General features: G+C 39.1%; 1 protein-coding gene across 4 annotated transcripts in view; it reads left to right on the forward strand.

Annotated features, from left to right (window-relative positions):
* The window catches only part of SLC24A2 (solute carrier family 24 member 2), a 269093-nt gene that overhangs the window by 183156 nt on the left and 58463 nt on the right, over positions 1-27474 (forward strand). For 2 of the 4 annotated variants that reach the window (XM_055136391.1, XM_055136385.1), the window contains one exon: positions 9788-9838. The exons of the other annotated variants lie outside the window; for them this stretch is intronic. In XM_055136391.1, the coding sequence (XP_054992366.1) occupies positions 9788-9838 (51 nt within the window). The remainder of the gene's footprint in view (positions 1-9787; positions 9839-27474) is intronic. 4 annotated transcript variants of the gene reach the window in all.

The following is a 27474-nucleotide window of genomic DNA, read 5'->3' on the forward strand; positions in this document are numbered from 1 at the left end:
AGAGTAAGGCCTGTTTCACAGGTGAGGAAAAAAGCTGAACATTTTACCTCAAAATTAAGTAATCTTATCTCACAGCTAATAGAATGTAAGACAATCTGGGATTAAGCCCACATCTCTATCGATGCTAAAACGTATGCTATACTGTAAGATCTTCTATTTAGCATCATGGTAACAAGCTCTCTCGATGTCAAGTTCACTCTGATTTTATGAAGATCATATGATTACTAATGAATATTTAACTTGATTACTACTGATAGGGGCTCTTTGATTTGTTTGAAAGGAAACTGGTACAGTGGTGCCTTACATGCAGCCAACCCGGGTTCAATCCCTGATACTACATATTGTCTCCTGAGCTATGCAAGAAGTAATCACTGAGCACAGAACCAGGAGTACAGCAGGCTTAGTCCAACAACAAATAAACAAACAAAAAAAACAATATATGTGTTAAACTTCTAATACTACCACCTACCCTACATAATAATTGCTCACTTAACACTGATTAGTTGAACATTAGTTAACTAATGTTATTGAAAACAATGACTTTAAGCAAAATGATGTATAAGCAAACCAGGTACTTAAGTAATGTCTTGTTCAACATCTTTTGAGACTGTTTTCTGACAGTTTGAGGGCCTGCTGTATTTAGTGACTATTTTGTGCCCAATGTGTTAAGTGGCTGTTACCCTCACCACAACACTACAAGACAACAATTATCATTCCCATCTCAAAAAAATGTGGGAACTCAGTGTCAAGCAGTTAGGTAACTCACCCAGGGGCTTTTTAACTATATCTAATTGTCAGGATCTGTAGCACTCCAAACTACAGATATCATAGCGATCATGCAATATTATCCTTCACTTTTTTTCATACTTTTGGGAAAAAAGAAAAAAATTCTGAAAAAAGCAACCATACCATAAATTATCATAAAATTATGACTGATGTTTTTTATTAGGCAATTTAAAAGAGACATAAAATCCAGAAAGCTGGGGCTGGTTTTTAACCACATGGTTCTGAGTTAATTTGCTTCTAGATTACTCATTGCTGTTCTTTAAAATTCCTTTCCAAAAACTCACTGCTCAATTCTGTAATTCATCTCCTCCACTCATACACATACCTCCGTCCGCCTTCAAAGGGAGGCAGCGGGAAGAGTCCATGCAGGTCCCATTTTCCGTGCTTGATGGTCCAGGACATGTAAATTACAGTGAAGTATGGCCCGAGTCAGCTCCTCACAGGGCAGAAATCAGTAGCCATTGATATTGCTAAGCAACACCACAGGAGCAAGGCTGCAAATTAGGTGACAAATTTATAAGAAGTCAGAGTATCTGGGGACTCGCCTGGGCATTTCATTACAAACCATCTGGATGATTCCCCAGTAATGACCACACATTATTGTTCACTGTTCAAGGATGATAATTCCCGTATAATTATCTGGCACCTCCCTCTGTGAACTTAACCTACCTTTCAGAACCTTCCTCTGTATTTTCCATAATCCAGCTATTTCCCTAAAAACATAATGAGGAGCATTGCACCTAGAGAAAATTTCCACTTGTCCCCCAAATAACATTTAAAACAAAGCAAAAAAAAGAGAAAGGATTCTCTTGGCCCATGTGTTGGCAAAACTGGCTGAGCAAGAGCTGAGTAAAGAAGGGAAGTCATTATCGGATCATTCGTGCTCAGGCAGCCTGACATGGGTTCAGCCCTGGTGGTCCCAGAGTACACTAAGGTGAAGAGTCCTAATTTGTGCCAGAGATGAGCAGAGATGAGCAGACTACGGTACTTATACCTGGTGAAAGTTTTGAGGATGAAGGATAAGTAAGCCAGAAGTTGTTTTTATTTATTTGTTTGTTTGTTTGTTTGTTTGTTTGTTTGTTTGGGGACTATACCCAATAGGGCACAGAGAGGGGATACTAACAGCTTGCTCTTGGAGCACTCCAGGAAAACATGCTGTACCGAGGAGTGAAACAAGGGCTCCAGCATGCAACACGCTCCGGCCCTTGGAACTATCCAAAGTTTTTGACCTTCTGCAGAAGGATTTCCTGGGGCTTCAGACTGCTGTCAGCAGATGGACATAAACAAGAAAGTACAAGCAGAGAGTGAGAAAGATCTACACGGCTGCAAGCACAAGCCAACGATCCTAGATTTGCAAAACATTTAAAGAGTATTTCATGAAGGGGCTAGACTCAAAGGTCATGAAATTCCAGTAATAAATTTCTATACAATAGCCATTTGTATTACTAAATCCTACTTGAAAGCCATAACTAACAGAGGATTTCCTACAAGTTTAGCCCTTTTATTTCCATTTAACAACTTTCTTACCTTGCTTCAGAAGTCTAAAAGAGACTTTTTAATCTCAAGAATAAAATGCTATGCTAATTATAAAATTTATGTTATACTCATTAGCATAGATTTGGAACAATCCTAAGTGAAAAGAACTCCATAGGTCAAAACCATCTCGATTAGCACCTTACATCTGCTATCTGTGTTTCCGCATGTTGGGTACAGCTGGCCCCCGGGGCAAATGTAAGTGTTTAAGAACTTCTTCAGGAAGCTTAACAAAGGAGCCTCAATCCCCCATAGAATGTTAAGCAGAATTTCTGCAATGAGTCAGTACTTTGAAAGCTTTTTTTTCCTAGTGAGATTTTTAATTTGAAGGTTAAAATATTCCTTTCCTTATGATGTGAGTAAGAAGTGAGGATTGGTGGTTGTTTCCTCATTTAACCTCCGTCTCCAAGCTTGGTTTTTTGGGTGTGTTTTTTTTTTAGTTAAAAATGCACTTGCATTGACATGAACATTTGATATAAAAGAAGGATGACCACAGTAAGCCTTTTAGTGGAAAGCAATTCATTCTGCTGGTCCTTGTGGCGTTTTCTGGGGTGGAATCAAACTAAATGCTTAAAATTGGGCTGTATTTAGAAATATCTTTTAGCTCAAAGTTTTTGTTTATTTTGATGAAATTTTTTCACATGACAAGACCAGAGGGAAAAAATATACCTGCAAAAGCACTTTTAAATTGTGAAAACAGAGAGGGGGCCTCAATGAGCTGAGTCCATCCTCTGAACACAAGAGCCCCAGGTTTGTGCCCAATACTACGTGATCACCTAAGCACCACAAGACATGACCAATCAAGGAATAGTACCAAGTCAGGAATAGTCCCTGAGCACCCTGTGGCCCAAAAACAAAAACTAAAAGAAAGAAACTTAAATATCATCTAGACCTACAAATATAAATGTTATGTTTGTAGAGAATGAGATGGAAAATTACAAATACTCAAGGCTCATACTCTCCCCATTCACAGAACTTCGAAGCAAGCACTTTCATCCAATATTTTTTTAAACTCACAAATTAACAAAAACACCCCGGGCTAAAATGTTAATATTGCAAAACATAGTTCTGGAAGTTATCCAGGGCAGCCTTTCACTAAACTGAAAGCTTTTCTTTTGTCAGTCTTCCTTGTGTTTCAGGGGGGAGATCTAAGGGAGGGTTGTTGACTTGTACACATCAAGTGTAGGCACTGCCCGCCTGCAGAGATGATTAGAGCTTAAATAGGATTTAACTACCTCATGAGGGGCTGAATTAGATGTTCATGTTGGCCCTTGGATAAAGAGAAAGAGGAACTGCAATGATTAAGGATGTCTGTGCCATTCTGTGCAGTGTTTTGTAGACACGCTCCTCTAATCCTGGAAAAAATCCTCTACCGAATATTTATTGCTCTTGTCCCCATTTAGCAAAACAAGTTCATACATAATGGAACCAAACTTTAAATTTGCTGCCTGGAATCAAATCCAAAGCCTCATACATGCAAAGCAAATACTCTACTATTTGAGCCACATTCTAGCCTTATCAGACTTACTGAGAAGCACTCTTCACTGTGATAGTGCTATGATCATCTCCACAGTGGAGAAGCCTCAGATATCCTTTCTTCCTGACTTCTGAAAGCCCTTGGAAGTTCAACAAAAGCATCTTAAAGTCAATTATTGGAAGCTACGTGTTTAAATACTTTACCTAAGAAATGTGAGGCGAGGCCAAGGCCTGGGGTATAGCTCAGATAAAATATACTTGCCTTGCATATGTTAGCACCTAGGTTTGACTCCCAGCCAAGGTTCTAGGAGAGAGAGCAAGAGAGAGAGAGAGAGAGAGAGAGAGAGAGAGAGAGAGAGAGAGAGAGAGAGAGAGAGAAGGAGAGAGGGAGGGAGAGAGGAGGAGGAGGAGGAGAGGAGAAAAGAGCATCTGATATTACTATAATGTGCAAGATGGCAACTTCAGTAGAAACTTTATTTGAGGAGCAGGAAGGAAAAAGGAGGGGCAGGGAAGGTGAGGTTTGGGGTCTCCTTAAGTGGAAAACCCTGGAAAAGGTGGAAAACCATTTTTTCATATTCTGTTTGAGGATGGCTGAGCACTCTGTACTGTGCTTAAGATATGCAAGATGAGAAGATAAAGGGGCTGGGGAAGAGCTGGATGGAGAAGAGAGGATTCTCTTCTTAATAAGCTGCTTGCATATCCTGGGCCCATTCTCTGGAATTTTCTTCTGGGGCTATTCTTTCTAATTTCACCCTGCCTGTCTTCCTCTTGCTTCTATGTATCTATATCTGTATGAGAAAAGCTATATTCTAGATTCTGTTGGAAGAGATTCTAAGGAGTGGACAGGATCTTTTCTATTGCCATAGTTGGAAAGACAGGCATTCTATGCAAATAATCTAAGGGAAGGTGCCTAAATCTCAAGGAGAACATAGAAATATCTACCTTCCACATCCTTCTCACACATCTTAGTTCATATTTTTGACATTCTCCATGAATCTGAGAGTAGATGGAAATATTTAAATGTCTGACTCTGATATGGAAAAATAGCAAACACTTGTTTAAAACTCCTATAAGCAGATTGAATTTGTTTTAACAAACGGTGTAAAATCTCAAGGTCTCATGAGCTCACTATGTCCCATAAAAGTCCTTCTCTCTTCCTGGTGGTGCTTGCAATAATGAAGTTGCTGGTATGGGCTGTTGCTTAATGGGTGTCATTGTTCACCAACTCTTCACCACTGCTTTGTGAAGTAGGTAAATTTATGCCCCTACAGCTGAAACCAAGGTTCAGAAAGGTAAAACTGCTCAAAGTAACATAGCTACTAAGTGGCAGATCTTGTATTCCAACCTACTCCCCTAACTTCAAGGCCCATGTTCTTTGTTTGTTTGTTTGTTTGTTTTTTGTTGCCACACCACACAACTGTGCTCAGAGCCCATTCTTGGCTCTGTGCTCAGGACTTACTCCTGGTAGAAATGGAAAAGCGTATGGGGTGCCAGAAATCGAACCCAGGTTGGTTGCATACAAGTAAGCATCCTGCCCACTGACCATCTCTCCAGCCACAAGCCCCAGGTTCTTAACCTTCACTTACTATTGAAAACAGTTCTTCCATGAGTACAAGTAACCCAAGTAAAGTTTCTTGTAACTTTACCAAGAAACTACTATCTATAATGCTGAAGACAATCTTTAGATTTTCTTTAGGAGTTCAAAATAATCCTAAAACCAAACATGATAGCCTCTCAGTATCTGTATTGCAAACCATAAAGCCCCAAAGTAGAGAGTCAGAAGGAAATTGTCTGCCATAGAGGCAAGGGGTAGGGTGAGGCAGGATTGGTGGGAGGGATGCTGAGAACATTGGTGGTGGAAAATGTACACTGCTGGAGGGATGGGTATTCGATCATTTTATTACTGAAACTCAATCATGAAAGCTTTGTAACTGAATTTCATGGTGATTCAATTTTTAAAATGCTAAAAGTAATGCAGATTTAGAAAATTAAGCAAGGTAGTTATATTTATTCAATATTTAATAGCTAACATTAATAATAATAAAGGTTTGCTTATTGATTTCCCTACTCTATTTTTATCCCAATAAAATGAACTCACACCATGCCTCTGTTTATTTTATGTTTTATATCTCAGTGTTTTGAGGCCAGAATGCTGAGAAATTTATATTTTTGTGATTTTTGTATTGAATCACTGTAAGATAGACCCTTACAAAGATGCTCATGATTAGGGGCTGGAGCAATAGCACAGCAGGTAGGGCATTTGCCTTACATGCAGTCGACTTGGGTTTGATTCCCAGCATCCCATATGGTCCCCCAAGCACCACCAGGAGTAATTCCTGAGTTCAGAGCCAGGAGTAACCCCTGAGCATCGCCGGGTGTGACCCAAAAAGAAAAAAAAAAAAGATGTTCATGATTAGGTTTCAATCATACAGTGCTCCTCCTCCTCCTCCTTCTCCTCCTCCTCCTCCTCCTTCTTCTTCTTCTCCTTCTCCTTCTCCTTCTCTTTCTTCCTCCTTTTCCTCTTCTTCTTCTTCCTTCTTTTCTTCTTCTTCTTCTTCTTCTTCTTCTTCTTTCTTCTTCCTCTTCTTCCTCTTCCTTTTCTTCATCTTTCCTCCTCCCCCCTCCTCCTCTTCCTCCTCTTCTCAATTTCTCTTGAGAAATGTTTTGTTCTTGTTTTTTTTTGATACTCTAGTATTAAGAAATTTTGCCAGAAAAGATATAGAGAATGCCAAAAGCCTCAAAAATGAAACTGAGAAAGACAGTAGTAGGAGGAATCTTTCCTTCTTTTCAAAGAAGGAAAATTAGAGCTCAAAACACTGGTTCTTATTCACAGCTTCCTTGAGGATCAAGACAAGCCCTTCCTTTGATTTGTCTATCATATACCTTCATATCAAACAGTGATGTTGCTGATGGAATGTGGAAGGGGGTGGCTTGAGGGATGATAAAGGAGTCAATCCTTCCTGAGATCTAGGAGTTTAGATACATGTGGCTTCAACTGTTGAACCAAAAATAAATAGATAAATAAATAAATAAGAACATGTTAGCTGATCATCCCCATGGTAAGCAGTATTCATGATTGGCTTATTGGCTCATTTCAAATACCAACCACTAAGTTTTGCAATTTCTTTCTCAGGCTATATAGGATTCTCTTGTTTTGTTCTTTCTTTTTCATTTTTGTTTTGTTTTTGTTTTTGTGCCACACAGGGTTATGCTCAGGGATTCTTAAGGAAATGTTTCAAAAAGGAGGCACCAAGTGGTACCCTCCACTAGTTCCTAGATTCAGCCCTCTGGAGTCTGGCTGTTTGTTGCTCAGTTAGTTGACTTTGTGGGCATACTACATAGTATTTAAACAGCACTGAAACTCCCTACTTTTCCTGCTTATCCCAAAGAAACTCCACTTAGATTCGACCCAGATTGAGTCTTGATACTGTGGTATTCTAGTCCTAATATAGTGATATTGAGTCCTAATCCAGGGATACTGCCTGTGGAGAGTGGGCTAACTGGAAGCCACAACTACATGCAGGTGAGTTTTTGGTCAGGCCTCTCAGATACTCTCAGGACACAGTGACTTTCCATTGGCATCCAAGGGCCTACCAGTGATCTCTGTGTGTCATGTGTTCTGTTTTCTGTGTGCATATTGCAATTGTCTTGGCTGTATGTCACCATGTCTTAATCATATATTTTGAATCTTCTGAGGCCCTTTACAGGAAAGAGGGTAGCTGACGGTGCTGTTCCCCCAGGCCTGGAATGCTGTGAATTTGGTCTCACCACTCCTTGCTGTCAATGTTAACCAAAATATGTGTCACTTTCTAAAGGCCCTATCAGGCCTCAGAGTCAAAGAGTAGCCCTCACTCCCTAGAATATATATATAGATATACATATACATATATATACATACATATATTTGTGTATATGTATATAATGTATATTCAAGTTGCCATAGCACCTGTTATTACTCAGTTTTTAACCACTCTTATTCTATCCTGTCTACTTTCAGAAGTCTCTCTGGTTTTTTTTTTTTGCATATACTTTCCAGTTCTCATCCCTTTGTCCCATTTATTATCTAAAGAAGCAGGTAAGAAACAATTTAGACATTGCCTTGGCAGTAGGGATGTACAAGCTATTTCAGATATGATCAGCTCCATTTTTGGCTATGAAAGATAAAGGGATCATTAAAGAATATGATTCTATTTATTACCCAGTTCCACAAAGGATGAGGTACAAAAAAATCACATCTGCCACAAGCAGCTGTTCAACAGTTGGGATGGATGCATGAAAAACAGGTGTGCAGACACAGAGAGGATTTCTCTAGGATAAAAAATGTGCGCTAGGAAGCAATAGTGTGTCTTCACTGTGTGCAGGGTGGTTTATGCCCAACTTTGCAAACACACAGTCACCCACGTTCTGTTTTCTGAACAAATAATAAGGAATGCCAGCTGATTCTTCTATTGCTTTTCCTCAGGGAAGGAGTGGAGGTTACAAAAAAAATTTGGCTTGTATAATTCATCAACTTATTGAAAAATGACACACATATAGTGTTATAGTGCATGAAACCAATATGAATGTTTTCAGTCATTTGAGAATTACAACTTGTGTCATGTCATTTATATAATAGATTATGGTCCTTAAACTATCAAGAAAAAATTATATATCCCACTAAAGGCAATATCCTTGGAAGTCATCTAATTTCCTTTTCTGTTATTTACTCAGAATTCAATGTCTGATTGAAGTACTAGCATCCTTTGTCATGTCTATCAGAAATTCTAGAATAGGCAGGTTTTTGTAAAACTAAAGATCAGGTGATTTTTCTCCGTGATACAGGCATAATTTTGTATTGGTCTGTCAAAATAGCTTTGGGCAGAATTTGAGATACATGAAAAAAATTGAGAGAGTAAACAGAGAACATATCATGGAAATATAAATCATAAAAGTACTCTTGTTTTGCACACAAAAACCTTCTCTTGCGCACAAAAAACCATCACTTACTATGATGTATGTGTGGCTTTCCGGAGGCTGCCCGTGTTAATGACCGTGGTCACATTCTGCAGAATCACAGGACTATCTCCAGAGTCTAATTTTTTTTAAGTTTATTAAGAGAAATTTGTCTTGGCTAGAGGGAAGAAATACTTTTACCCTCATACAGGATTGCTTAAAACATCCAGAATTTTCAGATGAACAAGAATATAGATGATTATTTTAGAACTTAAGTTAAAAAACTAAAATGGTACATCACCACCTCTTCTCTTCCTCAACCCAAATGGCCAGTCTCAGTAGCTGATGTGGAGAAGTCTTTTCTATCACAGTCAAGAGAAGGGGACTGCTGGCCACCCCTGTCCCTTGCCATTGACACAGCAACAGACTGTGCTTTGAGCTCGGAGCAGAAAATTGGCACCTTTCTCAATTCCATCGTGGCATTTGGCACCCACGGTATTTGATGTTTTCTGTCTGAAACATGTGACAAGAAGTGAAATGGAATATTAGAGCCAGTTTTTCCCTTTTGGATTTTTCCAAGCTGCCTTTCTTAAAGTCTCAGAGGTGGTTCTATCAGAGAAGAGCTACAGGAAGAACGTCTGGGACTGCAGAATCATTGCAAGGAACCACAGAGCTCAAACCTCACTGGGCCCGAACATTGTCCTTGTGCAGTCCTTTCTCCTGGAGTGTCACCTCTATAAAAATGATGGAGCTTGGTACAACCTGGTGTGAAGTTATCTTTGCTAAGTATTCTGTTTCGTCGGATGTTAAAATAACTGTGTCCTGTTCTGTAATGCAGGGCACATCCTATCCCCAGTGGAATAATATATTTTAAGTGATTTCTGAAAATGGGCCGTGAAAGCTGTCTGCCACATGGCCCATGTTTGCACATCTCTATATAGTTACGATTGCGGAATTTGACAGTGTAACTCTGAATCTGATTAATTAAGAATGTGTAAAAACAAAGTTCTTGCATTACAGCTCGTTCCTTATCTTTGTGTCTTTTACTGTGATGTTGTAGAACTTGGATCATATGGAAAACTAAAATATTATGACACAATGACTGAAGAAGGTAAGAATGATTTTAGAATTGTATGCATTGCTTTTTTTTTTCATTTATGGTGTCTATTGCTTGCCCATTTTTTTACATTTCTTTTTCCCTTCTTTGCATGACCTCAGTGACATTGTGTGATTTATTCTTTCCGCATTTTGGTCTAGTTTTTGCCATCATGTTTATTTGGAATTGGAGACGTGCAATGCCATGGGCAATTGTGTTATTCCATTCAAATGATCCAAACCACCTGACTGTGTAACACACTCAGAGAAATGGTGTCAGCAGCATAAACAAGTACATACCCACTTTACTTCTAATTGCTCAGAACATACAGAAATATAGTCATCCAGTAATCTTTTTGTATATCCTCAATTGCAGAGGAAGGTATATGTTCTGGAGATCATCCAACTTATGCAAAATAACGAACCATCTATAGAAGTTTCTATACCCTGAACCAGCTGAAGAGCTATTCTGTTTTGATGCAGAGGGTTCATGCCCTTGACTCCCACAGTCCCTGTTAACCCTTCCAAGAGCATCCTAGAGAGTCTGGGCCACCATTCCAGTCAGTGAAATTGCATAAATTGTCATTTACATTCAATTTGATTGGGCACATTATTTTAACCATTTCCCCTGTTGCAATATGGACTGTGAGAGATTTACTTTAAAATGTGTTCACTAATAAATTCCAGGCACTATTCTAGAGCACACACAACATTGCCCAGTCTGAATAATTTTTCTTAAATAAGTTCACCATAGTATAATTTGAAGCTTTTGTACTCATGTAAAGGAAGTTGCCCTATTGCCCTAACCTACACCATCCCCCCTATACCACCTACTTCCACACTTTAACAAATAAACAGCATTTGTAAGTCATGAAAAAATAGGGGGTTCTACATGATTTCTACACTGATATTAGTAGGAAATCAAAGGTATTCTGGAAGGGGGACTCAGCTCATTTTAATCCTTCAACGTGAGAGAAACTCACAGATGTGTTGCATATCTCGTTTTCAGCTTCCAGTATTTCTAAGTTGCTTAGCTTGCCAAAGAGCTCCTAGTTGCTTTGCATGCAAGAAGCTGAACATCTTGGTAAGAGGAAGCCCCTTCTCGGCCCCTCCCCACTCTGGCTTCTGCACTATACCTTGCACAACTTCTCTGCTGCTGTCTAGTGCTTTCAATTAACTATGTCATTTTTCCCGAAGCAGCAGACCATGACTAGGATCTCAGACTGGGCCCTGTGTAACCCAGAGCCCCGCCAACAACATGCAAAATGCAGACCCTCGGCCAGTGAGAGACACAAATTCAGAAAGTTACCTAGAGAAACAAGTGCCCTGCCAGCCAGAGCCTAGAAAGAATAGTCCAGGTGTTAAAGAAAGGCTCCTATCCCAGCTGCTATTTCAATTCCATGTCTTCAGACCACTCTGATTTTCATGGATAATTGGTGAGAGAAGCCAAAGCTTTGGGAACCACTTTGGGAATGACTTCGCCATTTACTCTCTCCTCCAGGCATCCCCGCAGGTGGCTACCTTGCTTTCACAGCAGGGATGGTTTCTTAGTTTCTGCCTGGCCTGCCCTATTCTTTCACTCTCTCTACTCCATCCCATCTCTGCCCCTAAATTCCTATCACCAGTACTGTCTCTGGCCCCCTGCCACCTCATTTTCCCCTTTTCTCTCTTACTCTGCCTTTTCCTCCCCCTCCCATATCCATCCAAGCAAATGACATAGTGTCCGAGCATACCCTTTCTCTTTCCTCTTTACACCAGAAAGTTCAAGACCACATGAAGAGGCAAAAACAAAACTTCCCTGATGTCACTGGGTAACATCTGGGCTTTTTAGGCAAGAAAATAAAGTCAAGGCATCAATCTGAAATAATGTTTGCGATGAGAAACATGGCTGACCCTTAGCAAAACCATAAAACTGTGCTTGGAGAGTCATAAAGGGTTCCCATGGACATGTCTTAATAATTTCTATAACTATCCCATCTCTTTATACTTATACTTTTATGTCCCATACTTAGCTGAAATTTTGCCCCCATTATTGATAGTGGACAGTAGCAAAGGTGGCATATTTTTAAAGTGTGCCCTGTGAAACCCCAAGCTTACATGATGTCACTATGAATTTTACAACAACCTGGAGGAGAAAAGAAAGCACTAATGATTTCATGGTAAAATGAGTGACAGGGCTTGTAACTGAGTGAATTTGCTTTCTTGGGTATGTGACTTGTTGATGGCTTCCATATGCTAGTGTACAGTGAAAATATATATTAAATTCAAAGAGGGGTTTAGTGCCCAGCATTTCCCAAACTTTTTGATCAGAAAATTCTTTCATAGAACCACTTCTAAAATTGCTTTGGAAAAGCTGAAAGGTATTATTATTCACCTACAGTGAATGAAGGCATAAAAATAAAGGCATTATTCTAAATTAAAATTTTGAAATTTCTAGAAGATTTCTTAAATCTTCTAAACATTTACTAATCCCTGTACTCATGGCAAGGACATTTTGAAACAAGAGCTCTCCATATAATCACCTATAGCAACCACCTCTGATGAGCCATGGGAAGCCTGGCCTAAACCTAATTCTGGAATCCCATCTAGAATGCTCAAAGCCACCCCAGTAAGTGACCTTACACCTGGCAACACTCATGCATGACTTCTTCAGATTCTGGCGCCTCTCGCCTCTCACTGAAAAATAATGACAGTAACTGTGACTTATGTCTCTTTCATGTTGTATAATTTAAAGAAATGTGATAAAGACAAACATGTTGGGGCAATAAGTGATTTAGCTAACCTTTGGGAAATAACACTCACTTAAGTATTTTTGAAAATGATTTTTAGAAGAAAAAATTTTAGAAACATCACCAGTCCCTGGACAAACTTTCATTGTAATTTCTCTTACAATGACAAGTTACTATTTGTTACCATTTTTCAGGAAGTTCTCTTTACATAGTGGGAGATTTTGCTTGATCATTTTTGCCCCTAAAATAGATCAGATGAAAAGACCAGGGTTTTTTTGTACCACCCCAGATTGGCATGAAGCAATGATTTCCTAAACATTTGGGAATTTTCCTGCACATATTCAGTTCATTATTTTAAGCATCTAAAATGTGTTCATTATTCTGCTAGATGCTTTAGGGAAACACAAGATTAAAAGGTGGGAAATTTGAAACATACAAACCAGAAGAGAAATAAATACAGCAATCACTGAGTCACCAAAAATAAAGTGGTAAGTATCATAAATTTCAAAAGATGACAGACCTGAGCCAGACCAATAGCACAGCAAGTAAGGTTCTTGCCTTCCACACAGCTAACCTGGGTTTGATCCCCAGCATCCCATCTGATCCCCCAAGTAAGCCGTGAACGATCCCTGAATGTAGGGCCCTGAGTAAGCCCTGAGCATTTCTGGGTATGCCCCGCCTCAAAGGAAATAGATAATGAACAAGAAAGGAAGCATTGCTTTTAAATGGGAAAAGATTTTGTGACAAAAGTGATGTTTACACCAGGCCCCTAAGGATGAGTAGATGTGGAGCAAAGGATAAAGAGCAGTGACACTTGTCCCAGCAGACTGAGGCATGGATGAAAGGGTAGTGCCATATGATCCTACAATGGTGCCTACCACCTACCAAGTGTGGTGCTGAGGGCTTTATCATTGTCATTTAATCCTTAAAATGACCATGCAAGATATGTTTACTGAAGATAAGAAAACCAAAGCTAAAAAAAAAAAGTGTTTTGTTAGATGAGGAGTCAAAGGCGCAAAGAAGCAAAGTGACTCACTCTGGGTCTCAGGGGTATTAAGCAGTGAGGAGAAATTTGAAATAAGAGCAGTGACATTTTCGAGACCTGCCATCTCAGCTCTACTGTGCAAGTTCGTACATGGAACCAGATAGTTCGAACTACAGTGTACAGAGTAGAAAGAAAGGCAGTAATGGCGATGAGATGATGGGAAAAGTCGAACCATGGACCAAAGGGCATCACAGAATGAACAGCAATGAACTATTGAATAAAATATGGATGATACTTAAACACTTTACAATTAAATTTATTTTATTAAAATACACATATGTTATTAGACAATGGATAAAATCATGACATTTTTGCAAAATTTCTCCTTATCCTTGGGTCTCTTTTCCTCTTTGATTTGTCTTCAGATGCCCGTAAACCTAAGCAGCTTCCTGAGCTGTACCCCACCTCTTCTCCGACTCCAGAATCACTCAGAATTATATCTACTCATTGGCTTCATCCATAATATAGTCATCAGCCAGCACTTAGTATGTGCCAGACACTAAATTGGGTGCAGAACCCATTGAGATTAAAGTTCTCATTAAAGAATTTAGGGGGAACTTGAACAGAGTGCATGGACTCACTGGTTCTGAGAGACTCCAACAGAAGTCACCTCTCCCAACCCTGGGAAATGATGACAAACTTCTTCAAAAAAGTAGCATCTTCACTGCCTCACACCTGCTTTCCAAGATGACAACTCTCTTATTAACCATGTGATAATAAAAACTAAGTACTCAGGGGCTGGAGCGATAGCACAGCGGGTAGGGCGTTTGCCTTGCATGTGGCCAACCCGGGTTCGATTCCTAGAACCCCATAAGATCCCCTGAGCACCACCAGGAGTAATTCCTGAGTGCATGAGCCAGGAAAAACCCCTGTGCACCACCGGGTGTGACCCCCCCAAAAAAAAGAAAAAACCCTAAGTACTCAGAGGAAACATTTTGGTAGACCTGAGAGATTAGTGAGCATCACTATTCCCAAGTTTTGTACTTCTGTAAAAGATATTTCTAGGAAAAAGAAAAATTATCTTAGAGGTTTTCTATTTTTGGCTCCAGATCCCCATGTGGAAACCCCCTTTACTACTCATTGATGCAATACAATACACTCTTTGAGGAGCAATCTTCCATTCCACCTAGAGTTTGTAACTCATAATTTATTGTCCATAAACACCAAAGTCTCATACCATTTACTTTACTTTATAGAAAACCCTCAATAAATTGAAATTGGAATCCTTAATAAAATTACTCTAAATAAACATAGAAAATAGTTCCCAAAAGAATTTCATACTGGAACAAATTAATTAAAAGAAGATATCTTTCCACTAATGTTGCAATGCATTGCAACTAAAATTTTGCTCTTTAGAGATAGATATTCACAAAGACATAAATTAGGTAGGTAGACAAAAGTCCTTTCTTATAAAGCAATGTATGGGATAGCTGCCTGGTTTTCATTGTCCTAAACTTATTGCCACATTGCAGAATCCTTTTCCAGAAAAATATTTCACTGCTAGTTAAAAAGCCAATCTTCATTCATTTGTATGAGAAAAAATAATTGAGAAAAATATTATATCAAGGCTAACCAAAATGATCATTCCTTTTCATTAATGAAATTAAGGGTACTGTTTCTTCACAACCAAAACCTCTCAATCAAGCTGAGAAAAAATATTAATGCTTTACATGAATCATGGGGTGCCAAATTAGACATGCAACTGTTTTTTTAAATCCTGTTATTTCAAGGAAACAAAAGCATCTTAAAGTCACCAGTCTAGAAAGTCGTTTGACGTTCTTAACTCTAGTAAAATAGCTCAGTTTTTTCCAAAGAGAAAAAAATACGGGAATCTAGAATACTAAGATATAGAATAAAATAAAACTACTAGCTTCTAGAATACTGACTAGCATTGATTTACATTGTCTAAGATGTAACCTCTGAAAATGTAGTCCTAATACAAGGTCTTGTTGTTATCTGTGGCCTTCACATTATATTTGAACTTTGCATAAATGGATAAAACTGTCATATACAGCAATAGACCAGGCAGGATAGATTCTGTTCTCTATGAAAGTTCAGATTTAATAGTATCTTAAATCAAATTGAAATGTAGCTCTTGCTCCAGTGAAAGCAGGCTGTACAGAAAAAAGATGGAAGCCCCATAGTAATCTAAGACCCAGACGCCTTTTGTCTTTCTGCTCTACCATTCTTGTATATGACATTCAACATAAAGAGAAATTCCTGGGCTGGAGTGATAGCAAAGCGGGTAGGGCATTTGCCTTGCACTTGGCCGATTACCAGCATCCCATATGGTCCCCTGAGCACAGCCAGGAGTGATTCCTGAGTGCAAAGCCAGGAGTAACCCCTGAGCATCTCTGGGTGTGCCCCCCCAAAAAAAAAGAAAGAGAGAGGGAGAGAGAGAAAGAAATTCCGATCCAAGATACTGCTGTTAGAGCCAAAGTGACCACAACTGTAGTCCAGAAAGGAAGAAGAAAGTGACTTTACCCAGAGGTTTTCTTTCTTTAAAGGAGACTTCCCTTTCTAGTTAAAATTTGTCCTATAGTTATATGTCTATTATTTGCTTCAAGGATGCTTGAGAAGGCAGTTTATTAAACTAAGTGATTCCATGTCCCAGACAATTTAGATACTATCATTTGGAAATTATATGGGAATTAGAATTGAATTGGTAACTTGCAAAAGAGAGAAATATTTCTTAGCTATGTTGATGTGGAAGACAGAGAACAGAGCAAGCTTGAGAAGGAACAATGAGAGTCCACGTTTGGTCTAAGATGCCTATGGGACATCTAAATGTGGAAAGTGTGTGGAAAATCAATGGTTATGAAGCCTGGACTTCAGAAAGAGGTTAGGACTATGATATAAATTTGAAAATCATTAAACAAACATATTTTAAGTTGCAGAAATAGATAAGAAATTCTACCTGAGGTAGAAAAAAGAAGAGAAGATAAAAAAAATGATACTGGAGACTTCCAAGACCAATAAAAAGAGATTGAAATGGGGCTAGAACTAGGAGAGAAAAGTATCGGCCAAGTGAACATTTTCAAAAGGAGGGCAGTAGGTGATGAAGTCAATGAAATCAACAGTGTCAGAATCATTTTAAAAAGAAAAATAGGGGTTGGAGCGATAGTGCAGCAGGTAGGGCGCTTGCCTTACACACAGCCAACCCAGGCTCGATTCTCAGCATCCCATATGGTCCCCTAAGTACCACCAGGAGTAGTTCCTGAGTGCAGAGTCAGGAGTAACCCCTGGGTATCGCCAGGTGTGACCCAAAAAAGCAAAAAAAAAAAAAAGAGAATAAAAAGAAAAAGTAATGGACAGAAAGTGTGATACATTAAAATCAGGAGTTTGGAAATGGTGCAGTTATTTGCAATAACAAAATAATGGTCTAACTGAAGGAGCAGGTGGTTGAAATAAGCCACCGAAAAGGGTATCTGGGAATAAGGAGGTAAAGACAGTGAAAAATGAGGGTTTCAGGGATCATCTATCATCTATGAAAAGCTACCAAGGATGGGATCTGGGAGAAAATATTGGAAAGTTTCTAATATCTTCATGAATGTAAAAAGGTGACTAGGAAGTCGATTGGAGTAGAGGTATTAGCCCTTCCTTCAGAGGAGGGAAAAGAAATTCACTGGAAGTAGTAAGGTAGAGGGAGTGGAATATGGAGTATTTGAAGAGTCAAGTTTCTGCCTTTCTCTCAAGGGCCAGAGGATGAAAGGGACTTTCAAGAAAAATCCAAGTTTTAGTGGGAACTAAAAGATAAAGAGAAAATTTGTAGATGAAATTAAGGATGCAGGAGATTTCCTGAATGATAGAATGGGTTATTAATTCAGTTAAGGAATTGTTCAGAGCCACACAGAGAGGAGGGTCTGGGCCATGATGGAAAAATCCAGAGGCTGATTTGAACAAGGGTGTGATGGGAACAACCTCATCGTGTTTTGTAAGTTCCTATTCCAACATCTTTATTGGGATTGGCCCATGGCCAGTTTGGTATGATAAAAGAAGTCTTCCTTTTAAGGAGAGGAGTGCTCTGGAAAATCCCGTTAAGTACAGTGGAGAGAAGATTGGTCTTCATCAATCCAGAGACCTGCTATTCAGCACAGCACAGACAGACCTTTTTCAGAGACATGACCAAAAACACAGTGGCCAGCCATGGAACAAGCAAGGAAGACCCTGTCAGAAGAATTTTTAGATAATGAACACCTTGGTGCTACTTCCAGTCCCTAGTCCAGAGTTCTGTCCTAGTGACTAATGACTGTTATTAATGTGATGGCAGACATTGATTTGCAGTGGGTTCTTACTGTTAAACTTTCTGAAAACTTGATCTCAACTTGATTTTGGTTAAGCAGCTTCCAAGAATGTGATCGATTAAGTTCTCAAGTCACAGTAACTATAGTAAAAGGCATGTCTATTGCTTGACTCTGCTTACTACCAAATTCTTTATTAAAATAGTTAAATATAGTTAAATATATCAAATAGTACTATCTGATATATAAAATATATCAAACTTTATTAATAGAGTTAAATATATTAAATATATAGTTTCTATGGACTAGATCTTTAAAAAACAACTATATTACTTTTTGGTTATAAAACCAAACTTCAGTACAGTTGACATTTTAACAGCATGTTAATTTTAGCAATTGTTTTTACTATAAAAAATATATGCACACAAAGACTTTAGTTGCTTTCCAAAAATCTACATCATATAAAATCACAACAGATATAAAAATCAAACACTGGATATGAAAAATCACCGAGTCTCCCTTTGACTTTCTTCTACTCATCCTCTAGACCAAACCACTTTTACTAGTGTTTTAACATGTCCTCTTCTTTTTTCTATACGTTATTCTATATCTGCCTTTGTTTGTTAATATATATTGGAGACATTTCCGTATTGGAATCTCTAGACTTTCCTTCATTATATCCTGAAGCAGCTGCATAGCCACTGTGTATCTTTATCTGATGGAATCTAGTGGATTCCGTCAGCCCATCATTGTGGTGAATTTAGAGCATTTTCCTTTTTTTAAATTTAATTATCACAGTAATATATAAAAGTATTCCTTGCCCTGTGGTATGCTGTACTAAATAGATTATATATACATTTTAAAAAGTTCTAGACTTAGAGGGGCTGGAGCGATAGCACAGTAGGTAGGTCATTTGCCTTGCACACAGCCAACCCAGGTACAATTTCCAGCATCCCATATGGTTCCCTGAGCACCATCAGGAGTAATTCCTGAGTGCAGAGCCAGGAGTAACCCCTGTGCATCGCCAGGGGTGACCCAAAAAGCAAAAAAAAAAAAGTTCTAGACTTAGAAATGCCAGTTTGACTAGTAAACATTTCAAATTTTGCAAGAGATTGTCAGTTTGCATTTAAAAGGAATTGTTACAATGTATGGTCCAACACATTTGTAAGGTATTTTGTTTATGGACAATAAATAAGTACTTTAAACCAAAATTTATATTGACTTCATTACAAAGCAGATAGGCCTTTGCAATAGAATTAAACCTTCTAATTTGCTTGTGTTAGAAACATAAATTTATACCAAAGTGAAATTAAATCTACGGTGGTTGATTAGTGGATTTGTTCTCTCAAAATTTAGTAACAAAGCTATTGAACATCCAAGTCCCATCACAGTATGTACCTCTCTTGACTCAAAATCTTTGATATCCAGAACCAGAGCATTAAAGTAGATAAAGCATTTGCCCAGCACATGGCTGGCCCAAAGTCAATCCCTTGCACTGCATATAACATCCCCAGCACCACTGAAAAGTCAAACAAAAACAAAATTAATTTTTTTAAAATAATAAAACTGGAGCCAGAGTGATAGTACAGTGGGCAGAGCACTTGCCTTGCATGCAACTGATCCAGGTTTGATACCCCACATCCAAAATGATCCCCCAGGTCCACGAGGACTGATTCTTGATCACAGAGCCAGGAGAAATTGCTGAGCACCACTGGGTGTGCCCTCCCCGCAAAAAAACCAAACATTGATGATCCTGCAAAAGTCTGAGAACCACGCTGTAAGTTAGCTTTCTACCAGCAGCTAAGCCAAGGAGGGAGCCTCAATTTAACACAGACACCATTTCTAATACCATGTTATGTTTCATTCATTCCAGATTTATGGATTCACTCATTCAGTTGAACTTTCTGTAACCAGAGAATTTTTTCTGGGCACTTGGACAGATATTCTCGTATTCAAAATTTATTTGACTCACTGGTTATTAACCACTTTACTTTTGAAGAGATGTATTCTTAACAAGCCTCTCCCTGGCACTGGTTTTTAGGAAGATAGCGGCTTTATGACCGTGCACAGCAGATGAATCTTTAGTAAATGACATCAGATCTATCAAAAAACAAACCAGCTGTATGTGTAAACCAATAGTCTTCCTGAAAACCAGAACCAAGGGAGTCTTCTCATTAGAATACATCCAGTTTTTCAAACTTCATTGCATCTTATATTCATGGTCTAAACTGTCAGCAGTAAAAGCAGAAAGATTGGACCTGGCAAATAAGGCAGACTTTGTCACATTGCATAAGGAGAAGGTGTAAAGTGACAGCAGAAGGCAAGTTGTGGATGCTTATTTTTGTCTATTTCTGACATCCCTAGAACTGAAAAATGTTAAGTTGCCTTTATCAGTCAAACTTGAATACTGTTATTATAAATTAATAATATAATTTCACACCCCCATAAAGGTTTCTCTTTTTTCAAAAAAAAAAAGTGGGAATCTGTTATACCAGAAGGCTGACATGTTCAATTAAGCAGGGTAAGTTTCTCTTTTGATTAAATCTGAAATGATCTGAATCATCTCATTTTAGTCATAGGCTGCTAAATATTCAGACGCACATAGTAAAGAGCTCTCATCTTGTGTCAGCACTTGGTTACAAATTTTTTTTAATGGGATATACAGGTACCAGAATACAATGTAAAACTGCAGATCTTTAGAAAAGAGAGAAGTCACATACTTAAAATTCAGGTGACAAGAGGTAACGTATATGATAAATAATGGCTACTACTAAATAATTGTTTGCCAAATCTAAAATATTTTACTTAGAACAAGAAAAACTATTTTATATAGATTATATAGATGATAGATAGATAGATAGATAGATAGATAGATAGATAGATAGATAGATAGATAGATAGATAGATAATAGAAGAATTGTTGGAACAGAGAGATAGTAAAGGACTTAAAGTATTTGCCTTGCATGTGGTCAACCTCTGTTTAATCTCTAGCAGGACACTGTCCTCCAGGTACCACCAGGTGTATTTCTGGAGACTTTAAAACACCACCATCATGGTTCATGTGATCCCTAAGCACCACAGGGCCCAAGCAGCAGCACCATATCCTCAGGCCCTTGCATTGTAGCATCCAGCCTGGTTGGTCTTTAAAAGGAACAAAACAAACAAAAAATAAATGTGGAGCATGCCTAAATCATGTTAAGCATATCACAGAGTGACAGATGCAATGTAATTAAAAAATGGGAGAGGATGGAACCCTGGTGACCAAGAGCTTCCACAAGCAAGGCCCAAGTATGCATATTTCAGGACTGAATCTCCAGGTCACATGGTGGCAGTGGACCCAGGCTGCCCCTCCCTGAGTCCCTACTTGCCCAGCAGACTGGCTGTCATGCCCACAATTTGCCTCTGGGTACCATCAACAGCCCTGACCCAGAGTCTCCCAACTGAATCCCAAAATGATTTAGTGCCATACAGAGAAGTCTCTGGAACCCAACCATTTACAAACTAGAAATTTATATTTATAATCCCAGCCATGTGAGTTTTCATAATATTCAAAGTAAGCAATGGAAAATAAATTATCTAGTGTCTGCCCCTGGCAGGTAGGTGGTGGGAAATTTCAAGCAAAACATGATGCCCTAAATTAGAGAGTATTGGGGAAATTGTCTGCCATAGAGGCAGGGTGAGGACTGGGATGTAGAGGGGGGGATACAGGGGGTGGGGGGATACTGGGGACATTGATGGTGGAGAATGTACACAGGTGAAGGGATGGGTGTTCCAACATTGCATGGTTGAATCTCAAACATGAAAGCTTTGTAATTCTATCTCATGGTGATACGATTTTTAAAAAAAAAAAAAAGTAATGTGGAGTTCATGCCAATTCAATCAGCTTAATAATGGCTGAACAAATAGCAGTACTCCTACATTATTTAAATTTAAATTTTTTTTATTTTTTTAAATGTGGTAGAGGGAGAGGAGAGAGTCCAATAGTTAAGGTGATTTCCTTTCATATAGTGGACCCAGGTTTGATCTCTTCAATGTCTGACAAACACTAAGCAGTGTGGAAATCACCAATAAAAAACACAAGCAGAAGAGGAAGATAGTACATGCAGTTTGGTGTGGTCCTGAGTTAAACATCAGGGGGACTTGCAAACAAAGGTTTAGAATTCCAATGGCTAAGAGAACAAAGTACAGACACCTGGAGTTTTTGTCTTTTTGGGCCACACCTGGCATTGCACAGGGGTTCCTCCTGGCTCTGCACTCAGAAATTATTCCTGGCGGTGCTCAGGGGACCATATGGAATGCTGGGAATTGAACCTGGGTCAGCCGCGTGCAAGGCAAATGCCCTACCCACTCTCCAGCCCCAATACCTGGAGTTTTTGAATTATTGGCATTTATTTATGTATTTATTTTTATTAAATCACTATGAGCTGCACAGTTACAAAGTTGTTCATGCTTTGGTTTTGGTCATGCAGTGTTTCAACACCTGTCTTTTCACTACCGTACATTTCCCACCACCAGTCACTGGCATTTAAACAGTGTTGTTTGGCTCCTTTTTGAGACTGTGGAAGGGGTAAGATGGGAGTCCTGAGGCATAACAGCACTAAAGAGGTGCTCTTAGGAGTTCTTGAAAGTAAGAGATTTTGACGAATAGCTGGCATGAAGAATAACATATGCCACTAAAGATCCATGCTGAGGTGAGAAGCAGCCAAGGTAGATTTAGCAGAGCAATGCTACCAGCTGCCAGCTACAGAATTAAGAAGTGAACCCCAGAGCCATAAAATTGTGCAGACAACATGGCTCTTTCCAGAGGTGGAGCTGTGCAGGAGGGGCCAGAGAGAACCATACCAGCAGGAAGATTACAGTCACGATATAGGTGCCCCTTGAGAGAGGTGACTGTGACTCTATGTAAATGAAAAAAGAAAGGATTAGAGACTGAAGATAACTAATTGGGCAAAGTATTCAGAGAAGCAAAAAATTGCAATCAAGAACACAATATACCAATTTTGAAAAACACTGGAAATCTTCCAAAGTTTTTACAGAAACACTCTCCTCTTTCCAATGATAAGATGCCGTTACTAGGGGAAATGTTGGAACCAATTTGCCTATGGACAGACAGAGCTGTTCCTTTTGGATGATACTGAAGGTAATCCCAGCAGCACTCAGGCTTTACCCCAGTTCTCTGCAGGGGTGTCAGTCTGGAGATGCTCACGGGACCATCTGTAGTGTCAGGGATCAAAGTGGTGTGAGCCACAGGCAATGCAAGTGCCTTGCCCCTGTACTATCTTATGAGCCTTAGTGGAGAATTGCTTTTCAAAGCCTTAATGAGGAAATCTTACCACTTCATTCCATTGTGTGATAAGCTTGCCCACCACTTGAGATATATTTATATTCTCATTAATTACCAGAAGTAGTTTTATTATTATGTCTATAAATATAGTATCATGACCAATTAGATTAATCATCTTATTAAATGGTTCATTCACAAACTATTTGCTAAAGTATACTTTATCCTTTCATAGTAGTGCATATCAATAATTTTTCTACATATTTGGAGAAAAAAATACCTAGCCCTTACTCTAAAAAGGTATTACTAAATCACTATATTTAGTGTTATTGAACTAAATAATTACTATATTGCTAAAGATACTTTAATGATTTAATATCCATAAAATACCAATGTAGTCTCAGAGAATTTTACAGCGTGCTTGGGAAGAAGTGTGTGTGAGAAATTGTCAAGTTGTACCTTCAGTGTAAACTTGACATATATGCCACATCTCGAAGCTGGAGAGTTAGTGCACCTGGTAGATCACTTGCCTTGCATCTGCTGACCCAGCTTTAATCCTCCGCATCACAGATGGTCCGTGTGTCACCATCAGTAGTGATTCCTGAGTGCAGAGCCAGGAGTAACCTCTGAGCATCACCAGGTATGGACCAAAAATAAAAACTAAAAATAGGGAGTACCTTAACTGGAGAGCTAGTACCACAGGTAAGGCACTTGCCTTGTGCACTGGTGAGTGTGCCCATCCCCTCTCCATCCCGGAAAAAATAGGATTTTAATGCAAAAGGAAGAGTCAGAACTCAGTTTTTTCTGATATGTTCTCTGTTGTGCTTTCTGCACTCCTCTTTATCATCAAAATGGCTTTCAGCTTCCACCTGCCCCCTGATGGTGTGCAGAAGGGAAAGAACAGGTATTTGCCTCCATCTTCTTCCTCTGGGGTGTGAACACCAAGTCCGCCCTATTTTTTCCCTTTCCTTCTGATCATTCCTGGAGTCCTATATGTAGAACCTTACTCTAGTGGGACATTGGGTTTAGTTGGATGGCAAGGATTTACTTTGGGTCATTCGGCAACAAGAATATTAGAGTTCTAACTCAAAGCTCAGGGATTAAAACATGCCTTGCATTCAGCCTATTCTGATTTGATCCCTGGTACCACGTATCTCCCAAGTATGGCCTGTCGCCACCCTGGAAGTCCCCAAACACTACAGAGGATAGCCCTGGAGCCTCCTATAAGGCCCAAGCAGCACTACTTCCGGAGGCCTTGGTGTTGCACCACTGACCTAGTTGATAATCACCTAGGCCCAGGGGTCTCCTGAGCACTGCTTGGAAGGATCCCCCCAAAATAGAGTTCTATTTCCTTGCCTGAAAGCTACAAGTGCAAAAATGTCTTGAGCCCTACTAGACCCTGGGGATACAATAATGAACAAAACTGTTAAAGATCCCCACCTTCATGGAACTTAACTCCTATAAAAAGTTACAGATAATCAATTAATCAATGGTGCTAATGTAGTATCCTAGATGATAGTAAATGATTTACAGAATGTCCATTCGTGTAAGGATGTGATGGACAGAAAAGCTGCAATTAAATAGAGAAGCTCAATGTGAAAGCAACATTTGAACAAATAACTAAAAGAGTGGAGAGAAGAAGCTTTGTGGACCTCTGAGGGAGGAACATTGCAAGTGGATACACCAGCAAATGCCCTGAGTCTGGGGTAGGACACTGCAGTATTTTCAGAAAATGACAAGACCAGCATAGGAGGGAAAGGGGCAGTTGAGGTGAGCCGCCATATTGGTTTGAATCTTTCAGGACATCCAAAAGACATTGTCTTTCTCTTGGTCCTGTGGAGCTTCTCTTGTGTCCTGGGTGCCATGATGTGTCTGACCCTTCCCTAAGGATGTGGAGGTGAAACCACCCTGTGGGCTGGTTAACATTCTTCTTGTTGGCTAATAACCTTTCATGAAATGAAGGTGAAAGGCAGAGATTAGCTAAGATTAGACCAGAAAAGTTACTGGGAGGAGAGGAGAAAGTAAAGGAAAATTGTGAGATTCTGGAATATTTTGCAAATTTTAGCACCATATTTGCTGATGCATAGCAGGAGAGGGTGAGAGAGAAAGATAAACCCAGGATTGGGAAGTAACTTATTGCCATTCAGTTTCATTGCCTGCCTTCTCAGAGTGACAGTGGAAGGCCCATCTGCCTACTTTGATGTATGTTTCCAGGAAAAGAGGAAAGGAATAAACAGGAGGAAAGTTTCAAGCTCACTTTTGCTTTTTTAAACTACCTGCAAGTTGTACATTTGAAACACAGAAACAAGAAAAGGCAGAACTGAAAATAGATTCAAAGCACTATTTTCAAGTTTTCCCTTCTATTTAATTTTTTTCTTTTCTTCTCCCAAACCAAGGTCTGTTCACTGAAATGTACATAGCCACGCCCCCCACATCCATCTTTCTCCTTTGTCCTGTCTCTTCTGTGTTGCTGATGTTCAGAATGTTCTGTGGCAGCCGGAGCCAGAAGCTAATCTGCTCACCAGCCCATAGGATTCCTGTGTAATGCTGCCTGAGATAGACTTGGTGGGGAAGAGGTGAAGGAGGTTCCAGTGGGTTGCTTTAATTAAATTAAAGTAGAACAGAAACAAAATTTCATTTCTAGGCAATTAAGAACTCCGAAGGTGCTGTCGAGACTTCTGCTCTTCAGAATTGGGGCAAAGACTTTGATCCCTGATTGTTTATTCAGAATTTGTTCTGATCACATTCAGCCCTGTGTGCTTTGATAGTTTCCTTCCACGCTTCCCTACCACCCCCTCGGCACACAGGCCTTTGAGGACACTCAGCTGGTATTCTCTTGCAAATTTCAGAGCAAGTAAAGCTAGATTAAAATTGAGCACTAGGTTTTGACGTAGGTGCCTCACGATGTGAACAGAATTTGCTATTTCTGAGATTTCAAGTATACAAATATCTGTTGCAGTATAAAAATACAACACTTGAAGGGTTCACACCACAACATGGTATATTTTTTAAGGCTGCTTTAAAATATGGTTTTTTTTCAAAACTTATCCCTTTGCTCACCTTGAAAAATACTCCAAATATCTTGATTCTTTATTTCCTGGCACAAATCTATAGTTGTTCTTTAGATCTGCCCTTGAGTCAACCTCTAAGTGAGAGTAGAACCTGTGACTAAAATAGTTTAGAGGAGGAATCCCCTTTACTTCCAAGATCGCCACCCCTGAAGAATCTTAACATCAGTCCTATTTTGAATATCAGCTTTCTAATTGGCAAGAACTTATAGAGAAAATGTCCTGCCCTTCAGTTGCATGATATAAACATCCCTTTCTTTTTAGTACTTCTGGAACGTGTGCTATCTACCATAGGCCATCTCAGGACCTGTGTATTAACCCACTGAGCCTACCCACAACCATGTCCATTTTCTTCTTATCCTCATTTTAAAGTTCTGAGCCTGAGGTGCAGAGGAGTTAAGCCTCTAATACATCAAGGATTCTTTTGAACCCCAACCCTAAGACCCATGGTGCAGCCTCAGTAGTTCTTCACCAGTCCTCACAGGTGATGGGAGAAACTAGTTGTTATCTTTCCATTCTAAGATGGTAAAAGTAGGTGAAGAAAATAGTTCTGCAGTCAGCCTCTGTACCTTCACCTCCTTTCCTGTTGGGTTAAATAAACAAATAAGAAAACAAGTCAGACTAATTCTCACTTCCCAATAGCCTGGAAACGCTGTTGCAGTATGGGAAGATATTAACACAACATTGAAATGGTTCTTTACTGGCCTATGAAAATGTTTGGGAATCTATTAAATCCCGGATATAAAATCAGCTCCTACCCTGATCTCCAGCACTTCTTTTGATAATTTGGGAAAACAAACCCACAACTGACAAAGTTCAACACTTTCCTGGGAGAGGGAATGGTTGGTATCTTTATTCTCATGGTTTCCTTTTATGTTCACCTCTCTGTTGTATCTCTAAGGTCTGAAAAGATCCTGTAACTACAAACAGTATATGATCAGTTGATTTTAATCAAATGTTTTTATGAATTATTTCAATGATTTATGATCTCAGGCCAGTTCTGGAATTGGGGCATTTCAGTTTTTATTGATACAGTTCCATCTTCCTTCTGACTGTTATCTTGCTTAATTATTATTACATATTGAGTTTAAGATAGCAATAACTACTTATCTTTATTTCACAAAGCTTAAAGTTGTTCTAAGTTCAAAGACTGAACCCTAAAACCACAGAAAGGTTTTAATAGAGAAGCATCATCTTCCACAAATTTATAGAACCTCTTTCCCTTTACTAGATCTTTCAGCATATGGTTTGAGATTTCTTGGAGTTATCTTCTATAGAAGTGCTCTTT

The sequence above is a fragment of the Sorex araneus genome, chromosome 1 (genome assembly GCF_027595985.1).
Source record: "Sorex araneus isolate mSorAra2 chromosome 1, mSorAra2.pri, whole genome shotgun sequence".
Taxonomy (NCBI): Eukaryota; Metazoa; Chordata; class Mammalia; order Eulipotyphla; family Soricidae; genus Sorex; species Sorex araneus.